Below are 26,026 nucleotides of genomic sequence, written 5' to 3'. Positions count from 1 at the left end.
CACTTTTCTTAGAGAATGTCTGCATCTTTGGCTGGGTCAGCATTTATCACTCATCCCTAGTTGCTATGGAGAAGGTAGTGGTGAGCTTCCTTCCTAAGCGGCAGCAATTTGGTGCAGGCAGACACTGTGTTGTTTGGGAGTTCCAGGATTTTGACCCAGCGGCACTGAAAGAGCAGTGATATATTTCTAAGCCAGAATGGTTCGTGACTTAGAGGGGTTTCTGCTGGTGGTGATGTTTCCATTTAACTGCTGCCATTGACCTTCGAGTTGATAGTGGTTGTGGGTAAAGAAGGCACTGCCTGCTGTTAAACTTTGCTTCAAAAGGTGTTAAATGATTTCAAGTTGTTTTATAAAGCAACTAATTAACATATTTCAGTCCAATTATTCTTTCTGTTCTTTTAATTGAAGGAAGTTTACTTGCAGCTTAATAAAATCATTGAATCGTTATAGCACAAAAGGAGGCCATTCAGCCCATGTGATTTTGAAACCTCTGTCAACAGGAGAAAAACCTAAGCTACACCAGTCTGTTCTTTAAGCTTAACCATCCCTGAAAGCAGTCTCAGACATCATTTTTTAATGTGATTTATGATCTAATACTTATGGCAAAGCGCATTAGACTAGGGTTTCGTATACATTTTCTGCCCATTTCCAAACCCGTACCTTTTCAAAGTAGTTTTACTTGCTCTAAAGTTCAAGGTATAAACGTATCAGCTTGGTTTCCCTCTTGGATGTGCCTATTGTATATTATGTCTTAACCTGTTGAATCAAAAGTCGTCTTCATTTTCAGATCAACCAGACCAAACAAATTGTAAGACCTTTGGACCCCTCACGGATGCTGCCCCGAGGCCCAGATTTCACACCACCCTATGCAGATTTTGGAAGGCAGCCACAAAGTGGGCGAGCAGGCACAGTAAGTCATGTTTCTCTTCAAGCACATTGTTACTTAATTATCTTTGCTGAGATATTCTTATGTCTTCATTAAACATCCCTATCACGTTGTTTCAGATGTGCATACTGCGTGCACTTGATTTACAACAGATCAGGGGTAGATGTGTTGAAAGCTCAGATTTCAAACTTGACCAACTGTTTTGTAATTGTAATGCTGGTTTTACTGAAGGGATTGGTTGTAAGTCCTTGAAACCCGTAAATTTAGCTAATAGTAAATCTAAGTGAAATTTAAACACATTTCAACTTCATCTAAACAAGAATACTTTGGCAGACTACAAAGCCATGGAATGCAACTACTTGTATTTTGGACTGGCAGTTTAAACTATGATAAAAACTAGGTGGTTCATTCTTAGTCGGCTACGCCTTCCTCAAGTTTTGGAGTTTCACAGGGACTCTTCCTTTTTTTAATAAAACTAAAGCTATGGCTGTTACTCAAGGAGCCAGGGAGATCAAAACCCTGTTTTTTCTGGAACTCTGTTTTCCTTGTTTTTATTTAATTTGTTGTATAAAAAGTGGAGACCAAAAAAAATGGAATGGTGATGCTTATAACCACTTAGTCAAATCTTGGTTTGTTGCCATTTTGGCATTGAAAAATACAAAGCTATTTTCACTCTCCAGAAAATGTCAGTATCTCCATCTGGAGCTAGCAGAGATTTCTTTTAATAGCCTGACTATGGAGAGAGACAGGCTCAAAGCCAAAGGCCGATTACCTTGTGTATGAAGGATGTTAATAGTTCAGAGGAAGATATCTTTAATAGGACATATAATTATGAATGCAAGAATTCATTTGGTATGCACACTGTTTGTATCCTGAATTCCATCAACAATGTGATTCTTTCCCTCTTTCTCATCCTGCCTCTCTCAAGAGCTTACCTTGTCAATATTCATTTATATGAAAGAAACCTAGATATTTAATCAAACTCATGGACCTATTTTATTTTTGAAATGTCATACTGTTATTAGTTTTAATTTTTTGGAATTATGCCATAGAGTCCTAAAGCACAGAGACAGGCCCTTCGGCTCAAACTGGTCCATGCTGTCCAAAATGTCCATCCACAGGCTAAGTTAATTTCCCTGCACTTGGCCCATATCCTTGTAAACCTTTCCTATCCATTTATTTGTCCAAATGCCTTTAAATGTTGTTAATGTACCTGCCTGAAACACTTCTGCTGGCACCCATTCCATGTGTGTACCACCCTCTGTGTAAAAAAAAGGTTGCCCTCTCAGGTTCCTTTTATTCTTTCCCTGCTAACCTTAAACTGATGCCTTGTAGTCCTCAACTCCCCAATCCTTGGGATAAGACTGAGTGTATTCACCCTATCCGTGCCTCTCATGATCTTATATAAGATTCCCCCCTCCTCAGTCTCCTATGCTTTAAAGAAAAATGTCCGAGCTTGTCCAACCTCTCTCCATAACTCAAACCTTTGGGTCCTGCCAACATTCTTGTAAATTTCTTCTGCACTTTTTGAAGAGCAATAACATCTTTCTTTTAGCAAGGTGACCAAAACTGAACGCAATACTCCAAGTGCAGCCTCACCAACGTCTTATACAATGGCAACATAACTTCCCAACTTCTATACTCAGTGCTCTGACTGATGAAGGCCAGTGTACTAAGACAGGGCAGTGAAGAAGTCTCTATGTGTGACTCCACTTTCAGAGAGCTCTGCGCCTGAACTCCAAGGTCCCTCTGTTCCATTATACTCGTTAAGGTCCTACCATTCATCACAACACTCCTGCCTTTATTTGACTGTCCAAAATGCAAGATCTAACAATTATCTACATTAAACTGCATTTGCCATTTCTCCGACCACTTCCCCAGATGTTCAAGGTCCTGCTCCAATTTCTGATTAACTTCCTCACTATCCACGATACCGCCTATTTTAATGTCATCTGCAAACTTACTAATCATACCTTGTACATTCTCATCTAATCATTAATATAGATAACAAACAGCAATGGGCGCAGCACTGACCCCTGAGGCACCACCACTAGTCACAGGCCTCTAGTCTGACGAGCATCCTTCCACCATTACCCTCACTTTCTACTGTCAAGCCGTGTATTCAATTTGCCAGCTTCCCCTAGATTCCATGCAATCTAGTCTTCCAGATCAGCCTACCATGTGGAACCTTATCAGAGTCTTCCTGAAATCCGTATGGACTACTCTACCACCCTGTCCTCATCAGCCTTCCTGGTCAGTTCATCAAAGATTAGATTAGATTCCCTACAGTACAGAAGCAGGCCTTTCGGCCCAACAAGAAGAATAACCCACCCAGACCCATTCCCCTACTCCCTACTAATGCACCTGTCATTATGGGCAATTTAGCACGGCCAATTCACCTGAATTGCACATCTTTGGATCGTAGGAGTAAACCGGAGCACATGGAGGAAACCCACGCAGACACAGAGAGAATGTGCAAGAATTCTAACAAATTTGTAAGACATGATTTCCAATGCACAAAGCCATGCTGATTACTCCTAATCAAACCCTGTCTTTCCAAATGCATGTACATCTTATCCCTCAGAATCTTCTCAAGTAACTTACCCACCACAGATGTTAGGCTTACTGGTCTACAGTTCCCAGGCTTTTCTTTGCAGCCTTTCTTGAATAAGGGTGCAACATTTGCTACCCTCCAGTGTTGGAGTTCCTCACCCATGACTAATGGTGCAAAACTATCAGCTAGGGCCTCCGCAATTTCTTCTTTAGCCTCTTGCAGGGTTCTTGAATATATCTGACCAGGACCAGGAGATTTATCCACGTTCATACATTCTAATACATCCAACGTCACTTCTACTGTGATATGGAGTGTCCCAAAGACATCACCATTAACTTCCCAAGCTTTCATGTCTTTCTCCAAAGTAAAAACAAAAGAAATATTCATTTAGCTTGAGAAAGAGAGTAGTCAATGCCAAACATGAGTAAATAATTAGCTATATCTATCCTAGCATAATTATGTGTTCCTTTTTAAGTTCTTGAAGATATGTATTCAGATTTGTTCTGAAACTAGATATTACTCTTCCTTGAACACACTGTCCATAATCAGATATAAATATCATTGAAATATTTGTGTCATTGTATATGAGCCGAAGTCTGTTTGGCAGATCAGGCAACATTTGTGCCCTCATATGCAGAAAATAGGATTTTACATGTATTTGTTATTTCTAGATTAGCAGTAGGCCAGATTGAGTGAAGTGCAAGCAAAATGCTGCTTCATCTGGAATACATGTTTGGTCCCTTGGCTACTGAGGAGGGAGGAAGTAACCGAGCACCTTCTGCAATTGCAGGGGCAAGTGCTCCCACACAGCAGGCCTTGTTACCACATAATCTGCTGTTACATGCAACCCATTGTCCCCATTAGTAGTTTATTCATTCTCCTGGCTGATTGTAATCCACTCCTTTGTCCAACTGTTCTCTCCCTTTGGGTTCTACCTCCACCTATCATTTACTCTTTATCCCTTTCCCTCACCCTATCTAATGCACAAAAACATTTTCCTTGCTGCTATCAGTTCTGAGGAAGTGTCACTGAACACGAGCACATTAACTCTTGATTGCTCTTGGCAGATGCTGCTGAGCTTTTCCAGCAATTTCTGTTTCTGTTTTTGTTTCTGATTTCCAGCATTCGCAGTTTTTTCGGGTCTTGTTTGCTACTTTTAGAAGATGTTGTCGGTCAAACTAATACAAACATAATATGACAGTTTATTCTGATTTGTAATTTGATGTAGAATGTAATATGTTTGATATGTATCAAGTCTTATGATTTGACTGTGCTTAAGATTTCTATGAGTTGCATCGTAGCATAGGTTCCTTCAATTCTAAAGCACCTTTCTGGTTGTCTTTTGTAAACAAAGTTGAATATATGGCATTTCTGCAAACATTTACAGACTGCTATAATGCATGTTTCATCAGTGCAAATTGGCTATAAGGCAATTGACATTGTTTGGATAATGAAAACTTTCTACTGAAGCGGTATAGTAATTTTCTATTAGTTATTTTCTACAGTGCATTTTTCTATAGCAGTTTTCCATTGCATGATTTTCTATAGCACAAGGTTGCAGAGGAACATAGCTGTCATGTTATAGCAGAACAACTTGTATATGAATATGACCTACATTACTCCAGAGACTGTTAGGAGCACACTAGTCTCTGATCAGTCCCCTACCAGTGTCTAGTTTACTCTGACCAAATCCCTGTCCAATAACACAGTGGTTTGTATTTTCTGAAGGAAGTATTAACCTTTTCAGACATACATCTCCTGTTGTGTTAAATCTTACCTTTTCAAGAATACTCTTAGTTCAGATTGTTGTGGGGCGAAACATCAGTCTTGGAGTCAGAATCAGGGTTCACTGACAGAGTTTATTGCACAAGGACATACCGGAGCTTTAGGGAGAGAAAGACGCCACCAGCACAGTGGATAACTGTGAGTTTTCTCTCGTCTTGGAGCACATGTCAAGAAACTTTCATACATCTTCTGATGCAGTAGGTCAGTGATGTAACATGGTTTGTTTATAGCAATCATTACAGAATCATTGATAGTTTCGATACAGTCTTAGTCAGTTCCAGCACAGCCTTTGTTAATTTCCACGTGGTCATTGTCAGTTTCAACACAGACATTGTCAGTTTCAATGTCTGCACAGAAATCCATTGCTATAGTAATGGGAACTAATCGCTCTTCCTGAGAAGGACAATTACTGCAGCCCTGACTATTATCATTTTGTATTGAGTTTTATATCAAGCTGTTAGCATTTTTATAAGAGGTGTTGACTGGAGCTAGACAGTTTGGTGGGCAGTGTTCATTACCCGTGTATTCTCTCCCCCACCTGCCTTAAACTCATCAACTGGGTTGTGAGTGCATCATGCTGGCGTTCTGGTGGCCCCAGTCAGTGTCTGTATCTGCTTTGCTGTTTCTCTCCATATTGTGATCCGGTGGCCATCTTGTGTGTCAAGTTGGCCAACTGATGGCTCAGCAGCCATCTTGTGTGTCCGTGTGCCATCTCCCTCTTCACTCCTCCCTTTGTGGTCAAGGAGGAGACTTCGGAGATCTTCCACAGACCACCTAATTTAAATGTCGGGGTAGGTCATCTCTACGGCCACACTTAGAGTATTGTGTACTGTTCTGGTCACCGCATTATAAGAAGGATGTGGAAGCTTTGGAAAGGGTGCAGAGGAGATTTACTAGGATGTTGCCTGCTATGGAAGGAATGTCTTATGAGGAAAGGCTGAAGGCTTTGAGGCTGTTCTCGTTAGAGAGAAGGAGGTTGAGAGTTGACTTAATAGAGACATACAAGATAATCAGAGGGTTAGATGGGGTGGACAGGGAGAGCCCTTTTCCAAGTATGGGGATGGCAAACATCCCCTCCCAAGGGGTATCATGGAGTGCCAATTTCGTTGGGGGCTCTTCTGTGATGACTTTCGCTGCTGATGCAGTTCTTGTCAGTAGCGCCTTACAGCAGAGCTTTAAACACCTGAGGCCCACACGGAATACCAGCATCCGTGCAATGAGGAGAACTATCCCGTGTGCCAAATAGATTCTCCAAGATTTACCTAGCAACCAATTTAGCCAGCTGTCTGTAATTGTGGTTCCCTGTCAAAAACTGTCCAGCTGGTCTCGGATATTCTTGATGACTTCTGTAATATTATAAGATGCGTCAATAACATGGGTAATACAATTGTCACCAGTAATTGTACAAACTGCCCCCCCTTGCTGTGCTAATTGATAATCCACCGCGTAACGTGACTTCTGTGTGTAGAGTCTGAGTTCAGCCAACTCTGTGTTAATTGCTTCCAGAACTTTTTAGGTACTGTTGCCTAGGATAGTCAGGCCACATACAAGATAATATTGGTGTTTAGCGCTGACGACTCCTGCTGTGCCCCCCAAAGATAGAGATCCAGAAATCCATATCCCAATGATGACCCCAAAGTGGTGGGGGCCTGCCAGGCAGCACAGAACTCCTGACTGATGGAGTGGGTCACTATCCTTCTCCTAATACGTCCCCCACTGGCACATGGTACAGTCTGGGGCACAATTGTTCCTACTACGAACAGGTTTGGGAGGTCTGGGGTAGCTGGTGCCTAAGTCCCCTTAAATAGGACAACAAATCCAGTCGCTGCTCAGTAACAGACATTGTTCTGTCCTTCTGTTTTCTGTCATAGAACATTACTCGCAGTACAGGCCCTTCGGCCCTCGATGTTGCGCCGCCCTGTCATACTAATCTGAAGCCCATCCCACCAACACTATTCTATGTATGTCCATATGCCTGTCCAATGACGACTTAAATGCACTTAAACTTGGTAAATCTACTACCATTGCAGGCAAAGCATTCCATACCCTTACTACTCTGAGTAAAGAAACTACCTCTGACATCTGTCTTATACCTATCTCCCCTCACTTTAAAGTTGTGTCCCCTCGTGTTTGCCGTCCCCATACTTGGAAAAAGGCTCTCCCTGTCCACCCTATCTAACCCTCTGATTATCTTGTATGAATCTATTAAGTCACCTCTCAACTTCCTCTCTAACGAGAACAGCCTCAAGGCCCTCAGCCTTTCCTCATAAGACATTCCCTCCATACCAGGCAACATCCTAGTAAATCTCCTCTGCACCCTTTCCAAAGCTTCCACATCCTTCTTATAATGCGGTGACCAGAACTGTACACAATACTCCAAGTGTGGCCGTACCAGAGCTTTGTACAGCTGCAGCATAACCTCCTGGTTCCGGAACTCAATCCCTCTATTAATAAAGGCCAAAACACTCTATGCCTTCTTAACAACTCTGTCCCTCTGGGTGGCAACTTTCAGGGATCTGTGTACATGGACACCGAGATCTCTCTGCTCATGTGCACTCCCAAGAATCTTACCATTAGCCCAGTACTTTGCATTCCGATTACTCCGTCCAAAGTGTATCACCTCACACATTAAACTCACACATGTCCACATTAAACTCCATTTGCCACCCCTCAGCCCAGCTCTGCATCCTATCTATGTCTCTCTGCAACCTACTACATCCTTCGTCACTATCCACAACTCCACCGACCTTAGTGTTGTCCGCAAATTTGCTAACCCCCTTCTAAGCCCTCAACCAGGTCATTTATAAAAATGATGAACAGCAGTGGACCCAACACCGACCCTTCCAGTTCGCTGCTAGTAACTGGACACCAAGATTACCAATTTCAATACCGAACAACCCAGATGGCCTCCTTCTTCATAGACCGCAATTTCCCCTCTGGCGTGGTTGACAATGCTCTCCACCGCATCTCCTCCACTTCCCGCTCCTCCGCCCTTGAACCCCGCCCCTCCAATCGCCACCAGGACAGAACCCCACTGGTCCTCACCTACCACACCATCAACCTCCAAATATATCGTATCATCCATCGTCATTTCCGCCACCTCCAAACAGACACCACCACCAAGGATATATTTCCCTCCCCTCCCTTATCAGCGTTCCGGAAAGACCACTCCCTCCGCGACTCCCTCGTCAGGTCCACACACCTCACCAACCCAACCTCCACTCCTGGCACCTTCCCCTGCAACCGCAAGAAATGCAAAACTTGCGCTCACGCCCACACCTCCCCCCTCACTTCCCTCCAAGGCCCCAAGGGATCCTTCCATATCCGTCACAAATTCACCTGCACCTCCACACACACCATTTAATGCATCCGCTGCACCCAATGTGGCTTCCTATACATTGGCGAGACAGGCTGCCTACTTGCGGAACGTTTCAGAGAACACCTCTGGGACACCTGCACCAACCAACCCAACCGCCCCATGGCTGAACTCTTTAACTCCCCCTCCCACTCTGCCAAGGACATGCAGGTCCTTGGCCACCTCCATCACCAGACCATAGCAACACAACGCCTGGAGGAAGAGCGACTCATCTTCCGCCTAGGAACTCTCCATCCACAAGGGATGAATGCAGATTTCTCCAGCTTCCTCATTTCCCCATCCCCCATCTTTTGTCAGTCCCACCCCTCGGACTCAGCACCGCCTTCTTGACCTGCAATCTTCTTCCCGACCTCTCCACCCCCACCCCCTCTCCGGCCTATCACCCTCACCTTAACCTCCTTCCACCTATCGCATTCCCAATGCCTCTCCCCCAAGTCCTTCCTCCCTACCTTTTATCTTAGCCTGCTTGGCACACCCTCCTCATTCCTGAAGAAGGGCTTATGCCCAAAATGTCGATTCTCCTGTTCCTTTGATGCTGCCTGACATGCTTCGCTTTTCCAGCAACACATTTTTCAACCAAGATGAACATGTTCCATCAACTACAACTGTCTGTTTTCTTTCAGCAAGCCAATTACTGATCCAAATTGCTATATCTCCCACAATCCCATTCCTCTGCATTTTGTATAATAGCCTACTGTGGGGAACCTTATCGAACACCTTGCTGAAATCCATATACACCACATCAACCGGTTTACTTTCATCTACCTGTTTGGTCACTTTGTCAAAAAAGTCAATAAGATTCATTAGGCATGACCTACCCTTCACAAAACTGTGCTGACTGTTCCTGATCAAATTATTCTTTTCTAGATGGTTATAAATCCTATCTTTTATAACCTTTTCCAACACTTTCTCAACAACTGAAGTGAGACTCACTGGTCTGTAATTACCAGGGTTGTCTCTACTACCCTTTTTGAACAAAGGAACCACATTTGCTATCCCCCAGTCCTTAGGCACTATTCCTGTAGACAATGATGATTTGAAGATCAATGCCAAAGGCTCGGCAATTTCTTCCCTTGCTTCCCAGAGGATCCTAGGATAGATCCCATCCGGCCCAAGGGACTTGTCTGTTTTCACACTCTGCAGTATTTCTAATACCTCTTCCTTGTGAACCTCAATCTCTTCTAGTCTAGATGCAAGTATGTCTGTATCTTCCTCGCCAACATTTTCATTTTCTATAGTGAACACTGTCGAAAAATATTTATTTAGTGCTTCCCCTATCTCCTCTGACTCCACACACAACTTCCACTATTATCCTTGATTGGCCCTAATTTAACTCTCGTCATTCTTTCATTCCTGACATACCTATGGAAAGCCTTAGGGTTAACCCTGATCCTATCCGCCAACAACTTCTTATGTCTCCTCCTGGCTCTTCTGAGCTCTCTCTAGGTCTTTCCTGACTTCCTTGTTACCCTCAAGCACCCTGAGTTTTCACATTTTGTCCTAACATAAGCCGTCGCTGCCTTCTTGACCAGGGATTCCACTTCCTTAGTAAACCACAGCTCATGCGTTCTATATCTTTCTCCCTGCCTGACAGGTACATACTTATCTAGGACACACAGGAGCTTTTCCTTGAATAAGCTCCACATTTTTAATGTGCTCATCCTCTGCAGTTTCCTTCCCCATTCTACGCTTCTTAAATCTTTCCTAATTGCATTGTAATTTCCTTTCTCCCAGCTGTAACTCTTGCTTGGTGGAATACACCTATCCCTTTCCATCACTAAAATAAACCTGACGGAATTGTGATCGCTGTCTCCAAAGTGCTCACCTACTTCCAAATCTAACACCTGGCGAGGCTCGTTACCCAGCTACTAAATCTAAAGTGGCTTTGCTCCTTGTAGGCCTGTCTACATACTGTGTCAGGAAACCCTCCTGTACACACTGGACAAAAACTGACCCATCTATAGTACATTTTCCACGGGAAGGTGGTAGTGGTCCTGTAAAATCTATCTGAAGGTGTTCCCAGGTCCCCTAGGTCTGGGCTGGTGTCCCATCCTAACTTTTATGGGTCTCCCTGGGTTATGTTGTGCATAAGTCATGCACCTGCAGCAGAACTTGGCCACATCTCTTCCCATTCCTTTCCGCCACCTCTATCCCCCGAGGCTTGCTATCATGGCCTCTCGACTTGTACGGGAGATGTTCTGTATACATGCTAGTGCTAGCACCTTGTCTGCTTGCTTCCAAGCACCATTCTTCCCTTTGAATGCCCCCTGCAGTTTCCATTGTTCTTTCTCTTCCTGCGGGGTGTCCTCCTGCAGCTGCTGAATTTGGATAGTGTCTTTCGCTAATTCAGTAGTGGCTATTGTAGTCATGTTAATGGCTGCTTGTCCTATGCTTTTCTGAGCTGCTCAGTCTGCTGCTTGGTTTCCTTTGAATTGTAGCCAATTTGGGTTCTCTTTTGCTGGCTCTCTTTTGATGGGCCTTTATTTTTATTCCTGCAGCCTCTTTTGGCTGTTCACTGGCACCCAATAGTGCCCGCATTCTTAATTGATGTCTGATAGGGGGTCCCCTGCAGTTACGAACCCTATTCTGCCCCATTCCACCACTTAGTCATGGACTACACCGAAGGCATATTGACTGTCTGTATATATATTCATGGTTTTTCCTTTTGCTAGTTCAGTGAGTTGGCGAGTGCTATCAGTTCTGCTACCTGTGTGGGCTAACTTTCATCAATCCTCCCGGACATAACTGGGGGTGTCTGAGGGGGTATCTTTTACTCCCCCCCCCCCCCCCCCCCCCCCAAGTTCCTCAACCCCATCTATATCCCCACAGCTGTGCGGTTCCCCTGCGGCTAGAATTCCCTCAGCTGGGTTTTCTCCTGTATCCCTGACTATTACCATGGTCCAACTTGGGGGTAAAAGAACTGCCTCCCACTTTGCCCTTCTCAATTTGGAAACAGCCCTCAGTTTCTCTGTGTTTAACATCTCTACTAGGGTGTGTTTAGTGTGGAGGATAATATTCCCTGTCATTGCTATGGGCTCACTAACCCTAACCGCCTAAACAGCACAGTCTGAGGCTGCTATGCATCTGGGCAGCCTGTTGACGACTGGCCCTTCTGTAGTTAAGTAGAACTCTCCTGCTACCATGTTCTTGGGTGACCACTGCAGAGTAAAATTCTCCCACATTATTACAGTGGATGTGAAAATCCTTGCTGGGATCTGGCAGACCTAGACCTTATATGAATCGAGTTTTAAGCTGCCTCTGTATACCTCTTCCTGTTCTGGCCCCCAGGTTACAGGTTCCAAGGCGGGCTTGCCTTCTTGAATTAGTCTCTGGATCGGTTCAGCCAATTTTGCGAACTCTGGTATAAAGTGCCAACTGTAGTTGAATAGCCCCATGACCTTTCTTGACTCTCCTGACGGGGGCAGGTCGTATCATCTGTTGCATTGCCTCCTCATGGTCGTTGGGCATTTCTTTGAGTCCCTGAGATATGAGGTGACAAAGGTATAAGACTTGCGTTTTACCAATCTGTGCCTTTGCGGGGCTGACTTTTAACCCTGCAGTTGCCAATTATTGCAATACTAGCCCTAAAGCTTCCTGGTGTCCTGACTCAGACTCTGAGGCAAGTAGGATATCATCTACATATCGGAGGGCAGTGCTACCCTCTGGTAAATCTACTCTCTTTAGGATGTCACTCACCACCCTGTGAAAAATAGTGAGGCCGTTTGGAACCCTTGTGGCAGGCGAGTCCACGTGTACTGTCTGCCCCTTACTATAAAAGCAGATTTGTTCTGGTACTCCGGGTGTAACGGAATAGACCAGAAGCCATTGGCTATGTCGAAAACAGTAGAAATCTTGTGCTCGGGGGCCAAGCCGATTAAAATGGTGGAGGGGTCTTCTATGATTGGGTGCAATTTGGGGGTGACCTTATTTAGTCCTGTATAATCAATGGTGAGCCTGTAGCTCCCATCAGTACTGGCCACGTTGGGGAATTAGTTGTACCTGCAGTTTCTTTCAGGATTCCCTGTCTCACTAGTCCTTGCACTATTTTCACAACTGCTTGTCCTGCTTCGGGTTTTATTGGGTATTGCGGTGGGGCTTATGCTGCTGTCTGGGAACCCTGATCGGGTCTGTGTTAACTAGACCTGTATCTAACTTTGTTTCTGCCCAGGCTCCGAATCCCCCTTTTTCGAGGTTCCAGTCCCTACTGGTGATGGTAGCCACTTTAATAGTTTCAAGGTGATTTGTAGGTTTCCCAGTCTCAAGTCTTCTGACCGTCCTTCTGGACCAAATCAATTTCCCTTTTAGAGTCATAGAGCCATAGAGATGTACAACATGGAAACAGACCCTTTGGTCCAACCTGTCCACGCCAACTAGATATCCCTATCCAATCTAGTCCCACCTGCCAGCACCTAGCCCATATCCCTCCAAACCCTTCCTATTCATATACCCATCCAAATACCTCTTAAATATTGCAATTGTACCAGCCTCCACCACATCCTCTGGCAGCTCATTCCATACACTTACCACCCTCTGCGTGAAAAAGTTGCCCCTTACATCTCTTTTATATCTTTCCCCTCTCACCCTAAACCTATGCCCTCTAGTTCTGGACTCCCAACCCCAGGGAAAAGACTTTGTCTATTTAGCCTATCCATGCCCCTCATAATTTTGTAAACCTCAATAAGGTCACCCCTCAGCCTCCGACGCTCCAGGGAAAACAGCCCCAGCCTGTTCAGCCTCTCCCTGTAGCTCAGATCCTCCAACCCTGGCAACATCCTTGTACATCTTTTCTAAACCTTTTCAAGTTTCACAACAACTTTCCGATTGGAAGGAGACCAGAATTGCACGCAACATTCCAACAGTGGCCTAACCAAGGTCCTGTACAGCTGCAACACATCTCCCAACTCCTGTACTCAATACTCTGACCAATAAAGAAAGCATACCAAACGCTGCCTTCACTATCCTATCTACCTGCGACTCCACTTTCAAGGACCTATGAACCTGCACTCCAAGGTCTCTTTGTTCAGCAACACTCCCTAGGACCTTACCATTAAATGTATAAGTCCTGCTAAGATTTGCTTTCCCAAAATGCAGCACCTTGCATTTATCTGAATTAAACTCCATCTGCTACTTCTCAGCCCATTGGCCTATCTGGTCCAGATCCTGTTGTAATCTGAGGTAACCCTCTTCGCTGTCCACTACACCTCCAATTTTGGTGTCATCTGTAAACTTACTAACTGTACCTCTTATGCTCACATCCAAATCATTTATGTAAATGACAAAAAGTAGAGGGCTCAGCACCGATCCTTGTGGCACTCCACTGGTCACAGGCCTGCAGTCTGAAAAACAACCCTCCACCACCACCCTCTGTCTTTTATCTTTGAGCCAGTTCTGTATCCAAATGGCTAGTTCTCCCTGTATTCCATGAGATCTAACCTTGCTAATCAGTCTCCCATGGGGAACCTTGTCGAATGCCTTACTGAAGTCCATATGGATCACATCTACTGCTCTGCCCTCATCAATCATCTTTGTTACTTCTTCAAAAAACTCAATCAAGTTTGTGAGACATAATTTCCCATGCTCAAAGCCATATTGACTATCCCTAATCAGTCCTTGCCTTTCCAAATACATGTCCATCCTGTCCCTCAGGATTCCCTCCAACAACTTGCCTACCACCGACGTCAGGCTCACCAGTCTATAGTTCCCTGGCTTGTCTTTACTGCCCTTCTTGAACAGTGGCACCACATTTGCCAACCTCCAGTCTTCCAGCACCTCGCCTGTGACTATCAATGATACAAATGTCTCAGCAAGAGGCTCAGCAATCACTTCTGTAGCTTCCCACAGAGTTCTCGGATATACCTGATCAGGTCCTGGGGATTTATCCAGTTTTAACCGTTTCAAGACATCCATCACTTCCTCCTCTGTAATCTGGACATTTTGCAAGATGTCACCATCTATTTCCCTTCAGTCTATATCTTCCATATCCTTTTCCACAGTAAATACTGATGCTAAATATTCATTTAGTATCTCCCCCATTTTCTGTGGCTCCACACGAAGGCCACCTTGCTGATCTTTGAGGGGCCCTATTCTCTCCCTTGTTACCCTTTTGTCCTTAATATATTTGTAAAAACCCTTTGGATTCTCCTTAATTCTATTTGCCAAAGCTATCTCGTGTCCCCATTTTGCCCTCCTGATTTCCCTCTTAAGTATACTCCTACTTTCCTTATACTCTTCACTTGATCTATCCTGTCAATACCTGACACATGCTTCCTTCTTTTTCTTAACCAAACCCTCAATTTCTTTAGTCATCCAGTATTCCCTATACCTACCCCAGCCTTCCCTTTCACCCTGACAGGAATATACTTTCTCTGGATTCTTGCTATTTCATTTCTGAAGGCTTCCCATTTTCCAGCCGTCCCTTTACCTGCGAACATCTGCCTCCAATCAGTTTTCGAAAGTTCTTGCCTAATACCATCAAAATTGGCCTTTCTCCAATTTAGAACTTCAACTTTTAGATCTGGTCTATCCTTTTCCATCACTATTTTAAAACGAATAGAATTATGGTCACTAGCCCCAAAGTGCTCCCCCACTGACACCTCAGTCACCTGTCCTGCCTTATTTCCCACAAGTAGGTCAAGTTTTGCATCTTCTCTAGTAGGTACATCCACTTGCACAATGGATTAGACCATTATATTCTTTCTTGAGATGAATTGCCCAATATGATGTCCTTATTATTTTGATATACATAGAATCTCATGGGGATATATATGTTATTTATTTCTATGAGGGTAGTTTCACTGAGGTTAGCTGATGTTTTATCCCCTCCTACCCCAGTTAAGTGAACCTTTTTGTTTGTGTGGGGTAAGAGTAGGTTAGTGATGGATACAGCAGCTCCTGTGTCTCATTTCCTCCCTCCTATTACTGCAGGTAGGTAAATTCTCCCCTCCTTTACCCTCACGAATTGGGGCAGCTGGTTGTCAGCTCTACTGACCTTGGGACTCTTGTGGTTCCGTGGTGTTTGGGGGTGCCCCATTCTTTTCCCAGCACACTGCTTCTGTGTGTCCTGTTCTTTTGCAGTGGTTGCAGTATCTTACATTGTTCCCTGGTCTATCTCCTGGTCACTCTCGAGCAAGGTGTCCCTGTCAGCCACAGTTGTGGTAGGATCAGTTCATTCTGCTCTCGCCTCCATTCTGGTCGGCTGCTTTGTCAGATCCCGCCTTTGTTTCGAGAGCTTCTGCATCCTGCTTCCCACTAGCCCCACTCGAATCAGTCATCATAATCCTGGGACATTATTACTCCCATTTCAGGATGGCTTGGTGGGTGCTAGAGAGCCCATCTTTAAAAGCATGGGTGAATGCCCAGTCACCCTGATCTGGTTTTGCTTGCCCTGAGCATTCGTGATAGATTCTAAATCATCGTTCCCTATATTCAGAGGCTCCTTCCCTTTAAGTTGCTTAGTGTTCGTGATCAAGCTCCAGTTCATGGGAGCATTTCCTCGCACCCTCTGGATTTCTTCTTTAACGTCAGTGAAGAGGGCCTACTGGGCATCTATCTCTGCTGCGAGGGCAACGGCATGTGTCCACCACCCTCCCCTAAAGTCTCGGGCTGTTGTGGCGTTGGGTCCGCCAGCTACCTGTCTCCACTTGTCTGCTGGGCAAGTTGCCCAGTCCAGGTGGTGTATGTCCCTCTGGTGTAGTTGGTGCCCTATCCATACACTATCTAGTTCTTCCCAGAATCTGGTGTTTGCGCTCTGGGTCTGTAATTTGCCCAGGAAGACCATAATCTGCTGCTCTCCCCTGGGGTGAAGGGTTTATAATTCATTTTAGGTTGCAACTCTGTGCCTGCTCTGGTAACTGGCACTAACTTTTACTCCTGCACGGTTTGTCCAACAGTTTGGCTGCTGCTGGAAAGTTTCGTAGGAGGGGAGGCAGTCAATTGCTCTCTCCCCTCGCATTTTTTCTAAGGTGAATTCTAAATTTTTTATTCTGCCCTCCAGTTCTCTAACTTGCTCCTGGTCGTTTCTCCACCTAATTGTGAAGACACTCACTTGTTCAATTAAGCCTGCTAATTGGTGTACTAACATTACCCCTCTATCTTGAGTTATATTCCGTTTCTGCTTATCTATCCACTCTCTTGGTTGTGCTCATGTTTGGGATGGGTCCCAACCACTCCACCTCATTTGCTCTGTCAGCCCTTGTGTTTCTCAGTAAGGGAACCTGCAATTTCCCCTTAAAACTTTAATCTGCCATTTAGCAGACTGTGTACCCCCAGATACTACCAACAGTAAAGTGCCCCTAATCCAGTGGGGACTTCGCTACTTCCTTGCCAATAATACTGTTACAGCACTGCCCATACAGTTGTAGCAGCCTCCTAGCAAGGTGTGCTGACTGCCGGTGGGATTTCCCTATCCTCCCGGCCACCACTACTAGTTGGTACCTACTGGTTAACTGGGAATGCTGGTTCAATAGGGTGTGCTGTCTACCGGTGGGACTCTTTACCCTCCCAGCCACCGCCACAATTCGAGCTCTGTGGTTCTACTACGGACTGACAGGTTATCGTGGTTACTTCGTGTCCACGCTCCCCACCTTGGTAATGTGTGCTCCACTGAGGTTTGGCTCGGGGTCAGAGTGATCAACTCCTCTTCCTCACCACATTGAAAGTTACAAGTATAGACAGAAATCAACTTTTAACTTAAACTCTAACTGGAAATTGCGTTGTTTGCCCCTACAGAGTCCAATGTTACCCGACTTTGCCACTTATGCTACACAGCACCTAGTGCCTTTGGTGCCTCAATTCCCACTTCAAATTCTGACTTTCGTGTGGAGGTGCTACCCCTCTTAACAACTGGTTTAGGACAGGGCTTTTGAGACCGGCACTACCTTGTCCTCTGGCTGTTTCAGCACAAGCAGTAGATTCTTACAGAAGTTAATACAGTTAAACACGTATACTCCACAGACACGCACTTAAAAAAATTTAACTCAGTACTGTGCAAATTAGACATTACAACGAGTATACCTTTTAAACTGTGTCCTTGGCCCGGTCTGACTCTTCCCGTTTGCAGGTACAAATTGGTTCTTATCCCGGTCCCCCGATCATGGCCTTCGACCAGGGCACCAGTAATAAGAACCTTGCTCGCAGCACCAACTGTTGTGGGGAAAATCACCAGCTTCGGGGTCAGAGTCAGGGTTCAACGACAGAGGTTATTGCACAAGGAAATACCGGAGCTCTGGGGAGAGAAAGACACCAACAACGGCTGCGAGTCTTCTCTTGGCCCGGAGCACATGTCAATAAACCTTTATGCATCTTGTGATGCAGTAGGTCAGTGATGAGATTATTGTCTTTGTAATATGGTTTGTTTATGGCAATCATTGCGGAATCATTGATAGCTTCAATGCAGTCTTTGTCAGTTCCAATTTCCACATGGTCATTGTCAGTTTCAGTGTAGACATTCAGTTTCAATGCAGTAGTAATGGGAACGAATCGCTTTTCCTGAGAAGGACAATTACTGCAGCCCTGGCTATTAGCATTTTGTATTGACACTGTATCAAGCTGTTAGCATTGCTGTAAGAGGTTTTGGCTGGACCCAGACAGTTTGGTGGGCTGCGTTCACACTCGTGTATTCTCTCCCCCACCCGCCTTAAAATAATCAACTGGGTTGTGAGTGCATTCTGGTGGCCCCAGTCAGTGTCTGTATCTACTCTGCTGTTTCTCTCTATAATTGTGATCCGGTGGTCATCTTGTGTGCTCAGCAGCCATCTTGTGTATCTGTGTGCCTAGTGTCACCCTGTCCTATGCCATCTCCCTCTTGAAGAGGTTGAAATATTTGTCGAAGTTTTCAATTCCTCTTTGAATTTGTCTTATTTGTTTTATTTGTATCTTAGTAGGCAATAATATCATTTGCTATACTCCCAATTATATACAGAAGTGTATTTACTTGTTCAGCTTCTGTCTTGATGTCCGGTTTAGAAGCTGTATCGAAACTATATACCTCCAATGTTGTCCCATTTTTGTATGTATTTGTGCTATATTTGGCCCATGTATGAAGTCAAACATTCTGACAGTACTGTTTTGATGCAATAGCTTCCTAACATTATTAGATATTTGAAAAGACAATAAGACTATAATATATAGCAGCAGGAGTGATTATTTGGCCCATCGAGTCTTCAATGCCATTCTGTAAATCCATGATAGGTCTGATGATTCTCAACTCTGCTTTCCCCTCTTTTCTCAACAATTCTTTATTCCCTGACTAAAAATAGTTTTTGTCTCAGCCTTGAATATACTTAATGACTTGGCCTCTACAGCCATCAAAGGAAAAGAATTCCACAGAAATATTATTCTCTGAGAGAAAAACCTCCCATCCATCTCTGCCTTAAACGAACGACCACTAACTCTGAGATTATGCCCTCTGGTCTGTGACACTCTCACAAGGCAAACAACTGCTTTGTAACTGCTCTGTCAAGTTTTTTTTTCTGTTGCCTTTCATTGTTCTAAATACCATTGCCAATATGTCTTTCCTTAGACTCCCACAGCCCATATCCCTGTCTTGGCTTTGTAGATTTCTTCTGCATGATGGAAAATTAATTCCTTTGTATTCAGTGCCTTGCTGAATTGACCTTCCTTATTAGGACCAATAACCAAGTCACTGATGTTGGTTAACCCCTTCATGGGTATAGAAACATAGTCTCAGAAACATTGGTAAGAATGTGGAAATCGTTGCCACCCTGTGAATCATGACACCAGTCTATGTCACAGAATGAGAAGGAGTCCACAGAAGAATGTCTGTATTGATTCTCAGAAAAAATTGTCCAATATAGTCTCTCACCTCAATTTTTCCCTATTACCTTATAAATTAGTTATCTTCAAATGCTAGTCCAATTGCCTTTTGAAAATTAATATGGAATGTGTTGTTACCACCCTTTCAAATAATCTAATACAGTCCTGCGTGTAAAAAAAAATTCTCCTAAGTGCCCCTCTATTAGTTTGTCAGTTATCACTTACCAGAGGAATCAATTCCTCCATACTTGTTCAAGTAAACAATGTGAAGATGCACCCTCGGGTATGTTATATTCTCTCTCTTTTTGAAAACACCAAATAGTATTATAATAGTGGTAAAGTTATACTACCTTTTTCAAAGTTGTTTCTGCGAAAGTGCATTACTTTGCACTTACCCATATTAAATTGCATCCGTCATGTAACTGGTTATTTAACCAGCCTATGTCCTCTTGATGTCTTCTACTATCCTGTTCATTATTTATGTGTGCCAAGCTTTTTAATTCTCATATCCACGTAATGTCATTTATATATACACCACCATTTATTTGTGTTTGAAATTGTGCTCTTTAAATGCTCGGACCTCTGAAGGCTGTATTGCCATGTTGGAGGCAAATATAAATTTCTTTGTTTATGTCTGTTTGGAGGTAACTTTCAAAATATGTGTCTACCACATTTTCCACATTGCCTATGTTGACTTTAATCAATCCATAATCAATTTGTATTGTACTGTAGAATCTGGTTAGAAGAGAACTTTTATTTTCTGGGTATTTATAATAGGCCCATTTTTGTAAGCTTTGAGTGAGCAAAGATACAACATCTTTCTATGCAAAGAATTTCAATGACTGAAGTTGGATGGAATTCAGTTTTAAACTGAAGGATTCCAAGTCTGGATAGAGTTAAAGGAGAGAAGAGCATGGTATGTCATCAAACTTGAACAAATTATCCAAGGACTTTATATCATCCTCAGTGAAGAATTCCATTGCCTCTTCTGTAAATTGGAAAGCTCTTCACAATCATTTCATTAACAGAATTCAATGGATTGGTAGTTCATTGTGATATTTCTCTATAACTCCTTGGCTCTCATCATCTTTGGACAATTGCTATCTTTGGGACTCAGATTCCACTTCATCAAAGGTAAGTTCCCTTGTCAGTGTGATTCTGAACATTAGCAATGTTGTAAAATCCTCTAAGATTAATGACACACTTGGGTCATGCTTTCTGCCATAAACCATTCATATGCAAGAATGTAACTTCCTCTCGTGAAACAACCATATTTTTGCCATCCTGACCTGTTTCTTGGATTACTATCAAATCAAGAGGCAATTTTCTAATAGTTTTGATCTTGAATCTCTTCTCTACAAGATGGCATGCCTAAATTCCCTGGCTCTTGGTGCATTCTTACCATCTGCTGCTTTGAACTGGTAGAAGGTATAGCGTAACCAGTAAGTTTTGTATGCAGATCCATGGAGCTGTAGCAATGAAATTGTGTTGGGTGAGAGGAAAATTGCCTTCACATTTCCAGACAAGTCATCAAGGTTAACGAAATGACCTAAGCAGTTATCCAAGAGAAGCAATATTGTGAAGATTTTATTTTTTCTGGCATGTTATTCCCTCCAAGCAGGAGTCGCATATAGAGAGAACCATCAGTGCTCCCATGATCTGTCTGTTCTTATTTCAATGTTATATCATGCACAGAAGTACCTTGGAAAAGCTTTTAACTCAACTGATAAATAACTAAGGTCTTAATCGTGGAATCTCATGTAGTATTCCCATAAAGGGCAGTATCAAACATTCTTTGCAGCTTTAAATTCCCCTCTTTGGAAATGTATGCTCTCTGTCAAATGGATTTGCATCAAAAACAACTCCAAAATGTTCTAAAAAAAATCTTGTTATGATGAATAGCCATCTTTTTTAAGATTTGGAGATGCCGGTGTTGGACTGGGGTGTACAAAGTTAAAAATCCCACAACACCAGGTTATAGTCCAACAGGTTTAATTGGAAGCACACTAGCTTTCGGAGCGACACTCCTTCATCAGGTCATCAGGTGACACACAATCACCTGATGAAGGAGCGTCGCTCCGAAAGCTAGTGTGCTTCCAATTAAACCTGTTGGACTATAACCTGGTGTTGTGTGATTTTTAACTTTGTACATCTTTTTAAAATTATTCTCTGAGGCAGGGATTCCATAAGCTACTTCAGTAATGGCATTGGTTTCTTTCCTGGTGACTTTAATGTGCAGGTGGAAATATTCTTGAAAAAGTTAAATCAACCGCAAATAGACTAAAACTTGACTGTGAACTTTCAACCTGCTCACTCTGTAAGGTGTCATACAAGCTCTTTGCTTTTACTTGGATAGCCATCAAACAGATACTTGTCATAAAAATTAATTATCACGTGTTGGAAATCTGAAGTTAAAACCTAAGTGCTGGACAAACTGAGCAAGTCTGGCAGTATTAGGATGACTTCAGAAGACGATTCCTATTGGATCAAAATGCTAACTCTGTTTCTCTCTCCAAAGATGCTGCCAGACCTCCTGGGTTTTTCCAACATTCTATTTTGTGTTATATTTGAGGTACTTCTCTGTTTTTGTCTTCGATCCAAGCCTTCCATTTTCCCCTTTTTGCTACTCCAATATAACCCATGAGTGCTTAAAGTTGTAACAGTTTGTTTTTTTTTGCCAACAGTGCTATGGTTCACCTGTGTGTTCTGCCAATATCAATTGTGTGTTCCCTGGTCTCAAAATGTTTTAATTTGATGTTCTCAAATTTCGTTGCTAAAGTGACAGTGTTTCTTATTTTCTTAGAAGTAAACGCACTACATCGCTTACAAGACAGGTTTAAAATATTTGAGAAATTGCAAACCACTAAATCACAAGCCTGAAACAATCTCAAACAATTTAAAAATGGCCTCTCTGCCTCTAATCCATCTAAAATTTCAATAAGGGTCACGCTCAGGGCCCCAAAATTAATCAGAAGATTGCGGAGTCGGATCCTGTTTGCTTTCCCTTTCCTCTTGTCAAGCCATTGCAATTTTTGTCAAAATAAGGCCTAGAGTCAAGGACAGCACTGCAATCTGCAGCAAATGCCTCTCACTGACTTCAAAATGGTTTCTCTGTCTGAGCGCATAGCCCCCTCTCTCTCTGGTTTTAATATATCCACTGAACCTCACATGCTGTGAAGCTAAACAAGGGCCATACTTGGGGGCTCAAAGCTAATCAGGAGATTATGGAGTCAGGTTTCTGAAGAGTCAGCACCGTGGCCTCTCTTCCGTTAACCCACACATGTCCTGAGCCAAGGCACATAGCTGCAGCAAGGACCCTTTCCCACCAATTTTAAATGGCTTTTCTGTTTTATTAGATACAAAGCTCCACAGTCTGGGAGTGCCCCAAAATTAAAATAATATTACAGTCAGGAATTGCATCTATATTGCATAAACAGTACAGAAAAATAGCCTAGGTGTAGATATTCTTCACACTCCACAGCATTGCACAGTTTTCAGAAAATAAAATCACCAGTGCTTCAAGTACTACTGAACACCGTCACCTACTTTAAAGAACCACATGTTGCTACACAGGCCCCAGGACAAAATATGGATTTATCAGCCCTGCTATTCATGACATTAAGGTGGAATGGCACTAGATGAGGCAACATTAAATGAGGACTTGCTGTAAATAGGCTACTGTTAGTTCAGGATATCAAGTGATATGAAGTCCAAGTATGGATCATGATCAGATTGATGGAAAAAATAGGCTTGAGGAAATGAATGGCCCCCTTTCAATGTTCTTGTATGGTGCAGGGCGTAAAGCTGAACTGATAAAATTAGGGCTGCTTATTTATGGTAATGAAATAAGTAACTCAGTTTTTGAATGGATTCTGGGATTTTGACAGTTTAATTCATTCTAGTTTTTTCACGAAAAAACATTTTTATTCCCTACAGGGTAAAGCCCCTGCTCAATTTAAACCTGTAACACAAAAAAGATTTACCTCGTGCAGTAATCTGTGAAAATTTGAGAGGCGAAGAACTATTTCAACTAAAAATTAATAACTTTATTTCTTAAAGTATAACAGAATAATTAACTAATGACTATTTACAACTCCTATCTCTAACCTATCTTTACTTTCCCTTCTGTAATACTAGTTTGATTAAACCCTCCCTTCCCCTATTAAGATTTACTAAAAATTCAAATTTCAAAACCAGCTAGCTGTCGAATCTTCTCTTTATATTTGACTCTGTTGTCATCTTCTTAGGGATTTCTGATTCGCAAGTGACTGATTGACAAAGGTCCCTTTAAGAGAGCTGTGTTTCGGCCAGGCTGCATGTGTTAGTGGCTTGGGCAGCTCTCCTCTCAACTGTTCAGGTTTTCCCAGTTTTATACCCCGAAAGCATCAGATTGTGTCATTGGCTTTTAAGATTGTCAATACACTAAATTAAAATTTGATTGGAGTTTGGGGTATAGTTTAAACTGATTGGCCAAATTTGAATTTGTTTTGTCATCTCTAGGCAACCAGCCATTTGACCAAATGTTACATTGTTACCTTATTCAGAACACTTGGTGCTGTGTCAGGTATTCCTGCTAGCTTTTAAATCTCTTAAAGATACAGTACCCCTTACACCTTTATAACACCACTTACAGCACAGCAAAAAGATTAAGGTTTATTATTTTGCAAAAGGATTTACAAATGCTTTATATATTAACAAATATTACTCTTTAGGTGTTAAATGTTGGACCAAGGAGGTCGCAGCACGGGCAAAGGAGAGAACCAAGGAAGATTATTACAAATATAACTGTGAATGATGATATCCAACTGAAGAAGTCAGAGAATGCATGGAAACCAATATTAAAAAGAGACGATATTTCTGAAGACTCTGATGTACAAAAAACACAGGTTAGACAAAAAAAACTGCCTTAAATGTACTGTGTTTTACATCTTTCAACCTCAATAACCTTCATCTAAATTCCTATGTAGAATTTCTAGAAATTGTTGCATTTCTTCATAGAATTGCATTAACTGGGTAAAGGTTTTCTAAAACTTACACAACTTCAAAAGTACCCTTTTTTTCAGTCATGCGCGTTTGACCTCAGTTTGATTATTCATTTCATTGTTCTTCACTCGAGATGTCAGCTATAATAGTGCTTTCTTCGCTGAGTCTGAAAGTTATGGGTTCTACTTATGCTACAGGAGTTGAGCACAAAACTTTAAACTGACCCTCCATTACTGCAGGGATCCTGCTGATGGAGGAGGTGCCATCATTTGGAGGAAGCATTAAACAGAGCCTGCTTTACCCTCAGTGTACCATGGGTTCTGCCACGTGTAATAAATCACATGACAAATTATCCAGAATGTTATCATCATTGTTATCACACTGTAAAGCATGACAGTTTGGATATGCTAACGAGGTCCAAATGAGGCCTTATTATTTTGTTGAATTAGCACTTTTAGGCAAGATCGTATGAGTTGGCTTTTGCTTTTAACGTGCTGACCTTTTGTACTCGATTCAGGAATTATTCCGACGAGTAAGAAGCATTCTGAACAAGCTGACACCACAAATGTTTCAACAATTGATGAAGCAAGTTCAGGAGCTGACAATTGATACGGAGGAGAGGCTGAAGGGAGTTATTGACTTAGTTTTTGAAAAAGCCATCGATGAGCCTAATTTCTCAGTAGCATATGCCAATATGTGTCGCTGTCTCACAATGGTAGGTTCATGAATATCAAGTATGCACATTTTGTAACCTCTGGTCAATTTTGGCATAGTTTTTAAAATCACAAATTTGCATTTTCTTTGTACGTGGACTATATTTTGTGTGGCAGGCGTAACATTATTTTAATTAAATTCTACTTTGCCAAATTACTTTATTTTTATTAGTTTTTTGCAAAAGGGAAAGAGATTGCTGGTGAGCCCACCCTCACTCCTACTTTCATTCAATACAGATAACTGAATATTGTATATATGAGAGAGGAAAAAAAGCATTTCTGTTATTATAATCAGGCTTGGGTTACGCAGCATTGACCTATTGCAGCATAATGAAAAATATTGCGTACCACAAACTTTTCCCACAATAGAAGAGAACTATTTAAAAATAGGTTATTTTCTTGTTCTTTAACATTAAATAAACATTAGCTTGTATTGGACTGACATTCACATGAGCATCACAATAGTTCAGAAACAATGACTGATTACTCATAATCAAAATAAAGCTGCTGAAAGGTTCCACTAGATCGTTAGCCTCCAGTGTGAGGTTTTTTTTTGAAAAAGGGGCAAGGTTTGGACGTCCGCATTGATTTTTGCACTAATAACTTACATTAGTACAATTTGAACACAGTTTTGAATTTTAAAATGTGTATTTATAGAGGGATTGAAACAGTGTGTGAGTTTTTGGCGATCAAGCCTTGATACTGAATAAAGGTATTCCTTTCTATCATTAGCTGAAGGTCCCAATGTCAGATAAGCCAGGGGCTTCAGTAAATTTTCGTAAGCTGTTACTAAATCGTTGTCAGAAAGAATTTGAGAAGGACAAAGCCGATGATGTTGTCAACGAGAAGAAGCAGAAAGAGATTGATGCAACTGCTAAGGTAAGGAGCTGTAACAGGCACCTCTATAATGTCTCTGAAACTGATAATTTTATTTGCTATCCATGAATGGTTTAAAT

The 26,026-nt window shown here is 42.5% G+C and overlaps 1 protein-coding gene across 23 annotated transcripts in view; it reads left to right on the top strand.

The window, feature by feature from the left end:
- The window catches only part of LOC140487166 (eukaryotic translation initiation factor 4 gamma 3-like), a 354,817-nt gene that overhangs the window by 269,469 nt on the left and 59,322 nt on the right, over positions 1-26,026 (top strand). For all 23 annotated transcript variants that reach the window (XM_072586763.1, XM_072586783.1, XM_072586762.1 and 20 more), the window contains 4 exons: positions 788-910; positions 24,087-24,260; positions 24,875-25,072; positions 25,803-25,949. In XM_072586763.1, the coding sequence (XP_072442864.1) occupies positions 788-910; positions 24,087-24,260; positions 24,875-25,072; positions 25,803-25,949 (642 nt within the window). The remainder of the gene's footprint in view (positions 1-787; positions 911-24,086; positions 24,261-24,874; positions 25,073-25,802; positions 25,950-26,026) is intronic.

This window comes from Chiloscyllium punctatum, chromosome 16, assembly GCF_047496795.1.
Source record: "Chiloscyllium punctatum isolate Juve2018m chromosome 16, sChiPun1.3, whole genome shotgun sequence".
In the NCBI taxonomy this organism is placed as follows: domain Eukaryota; kingdom Metazoa; phylum Chordata; class Chondrichthyes; order Orectolobiformes; family Hemiscylliidae; genus Chiloscyllium; species Chiloscyllium punctatum.
This window is presented reverse-complemented; position numbering and strand designations above follow the sequence as displayed.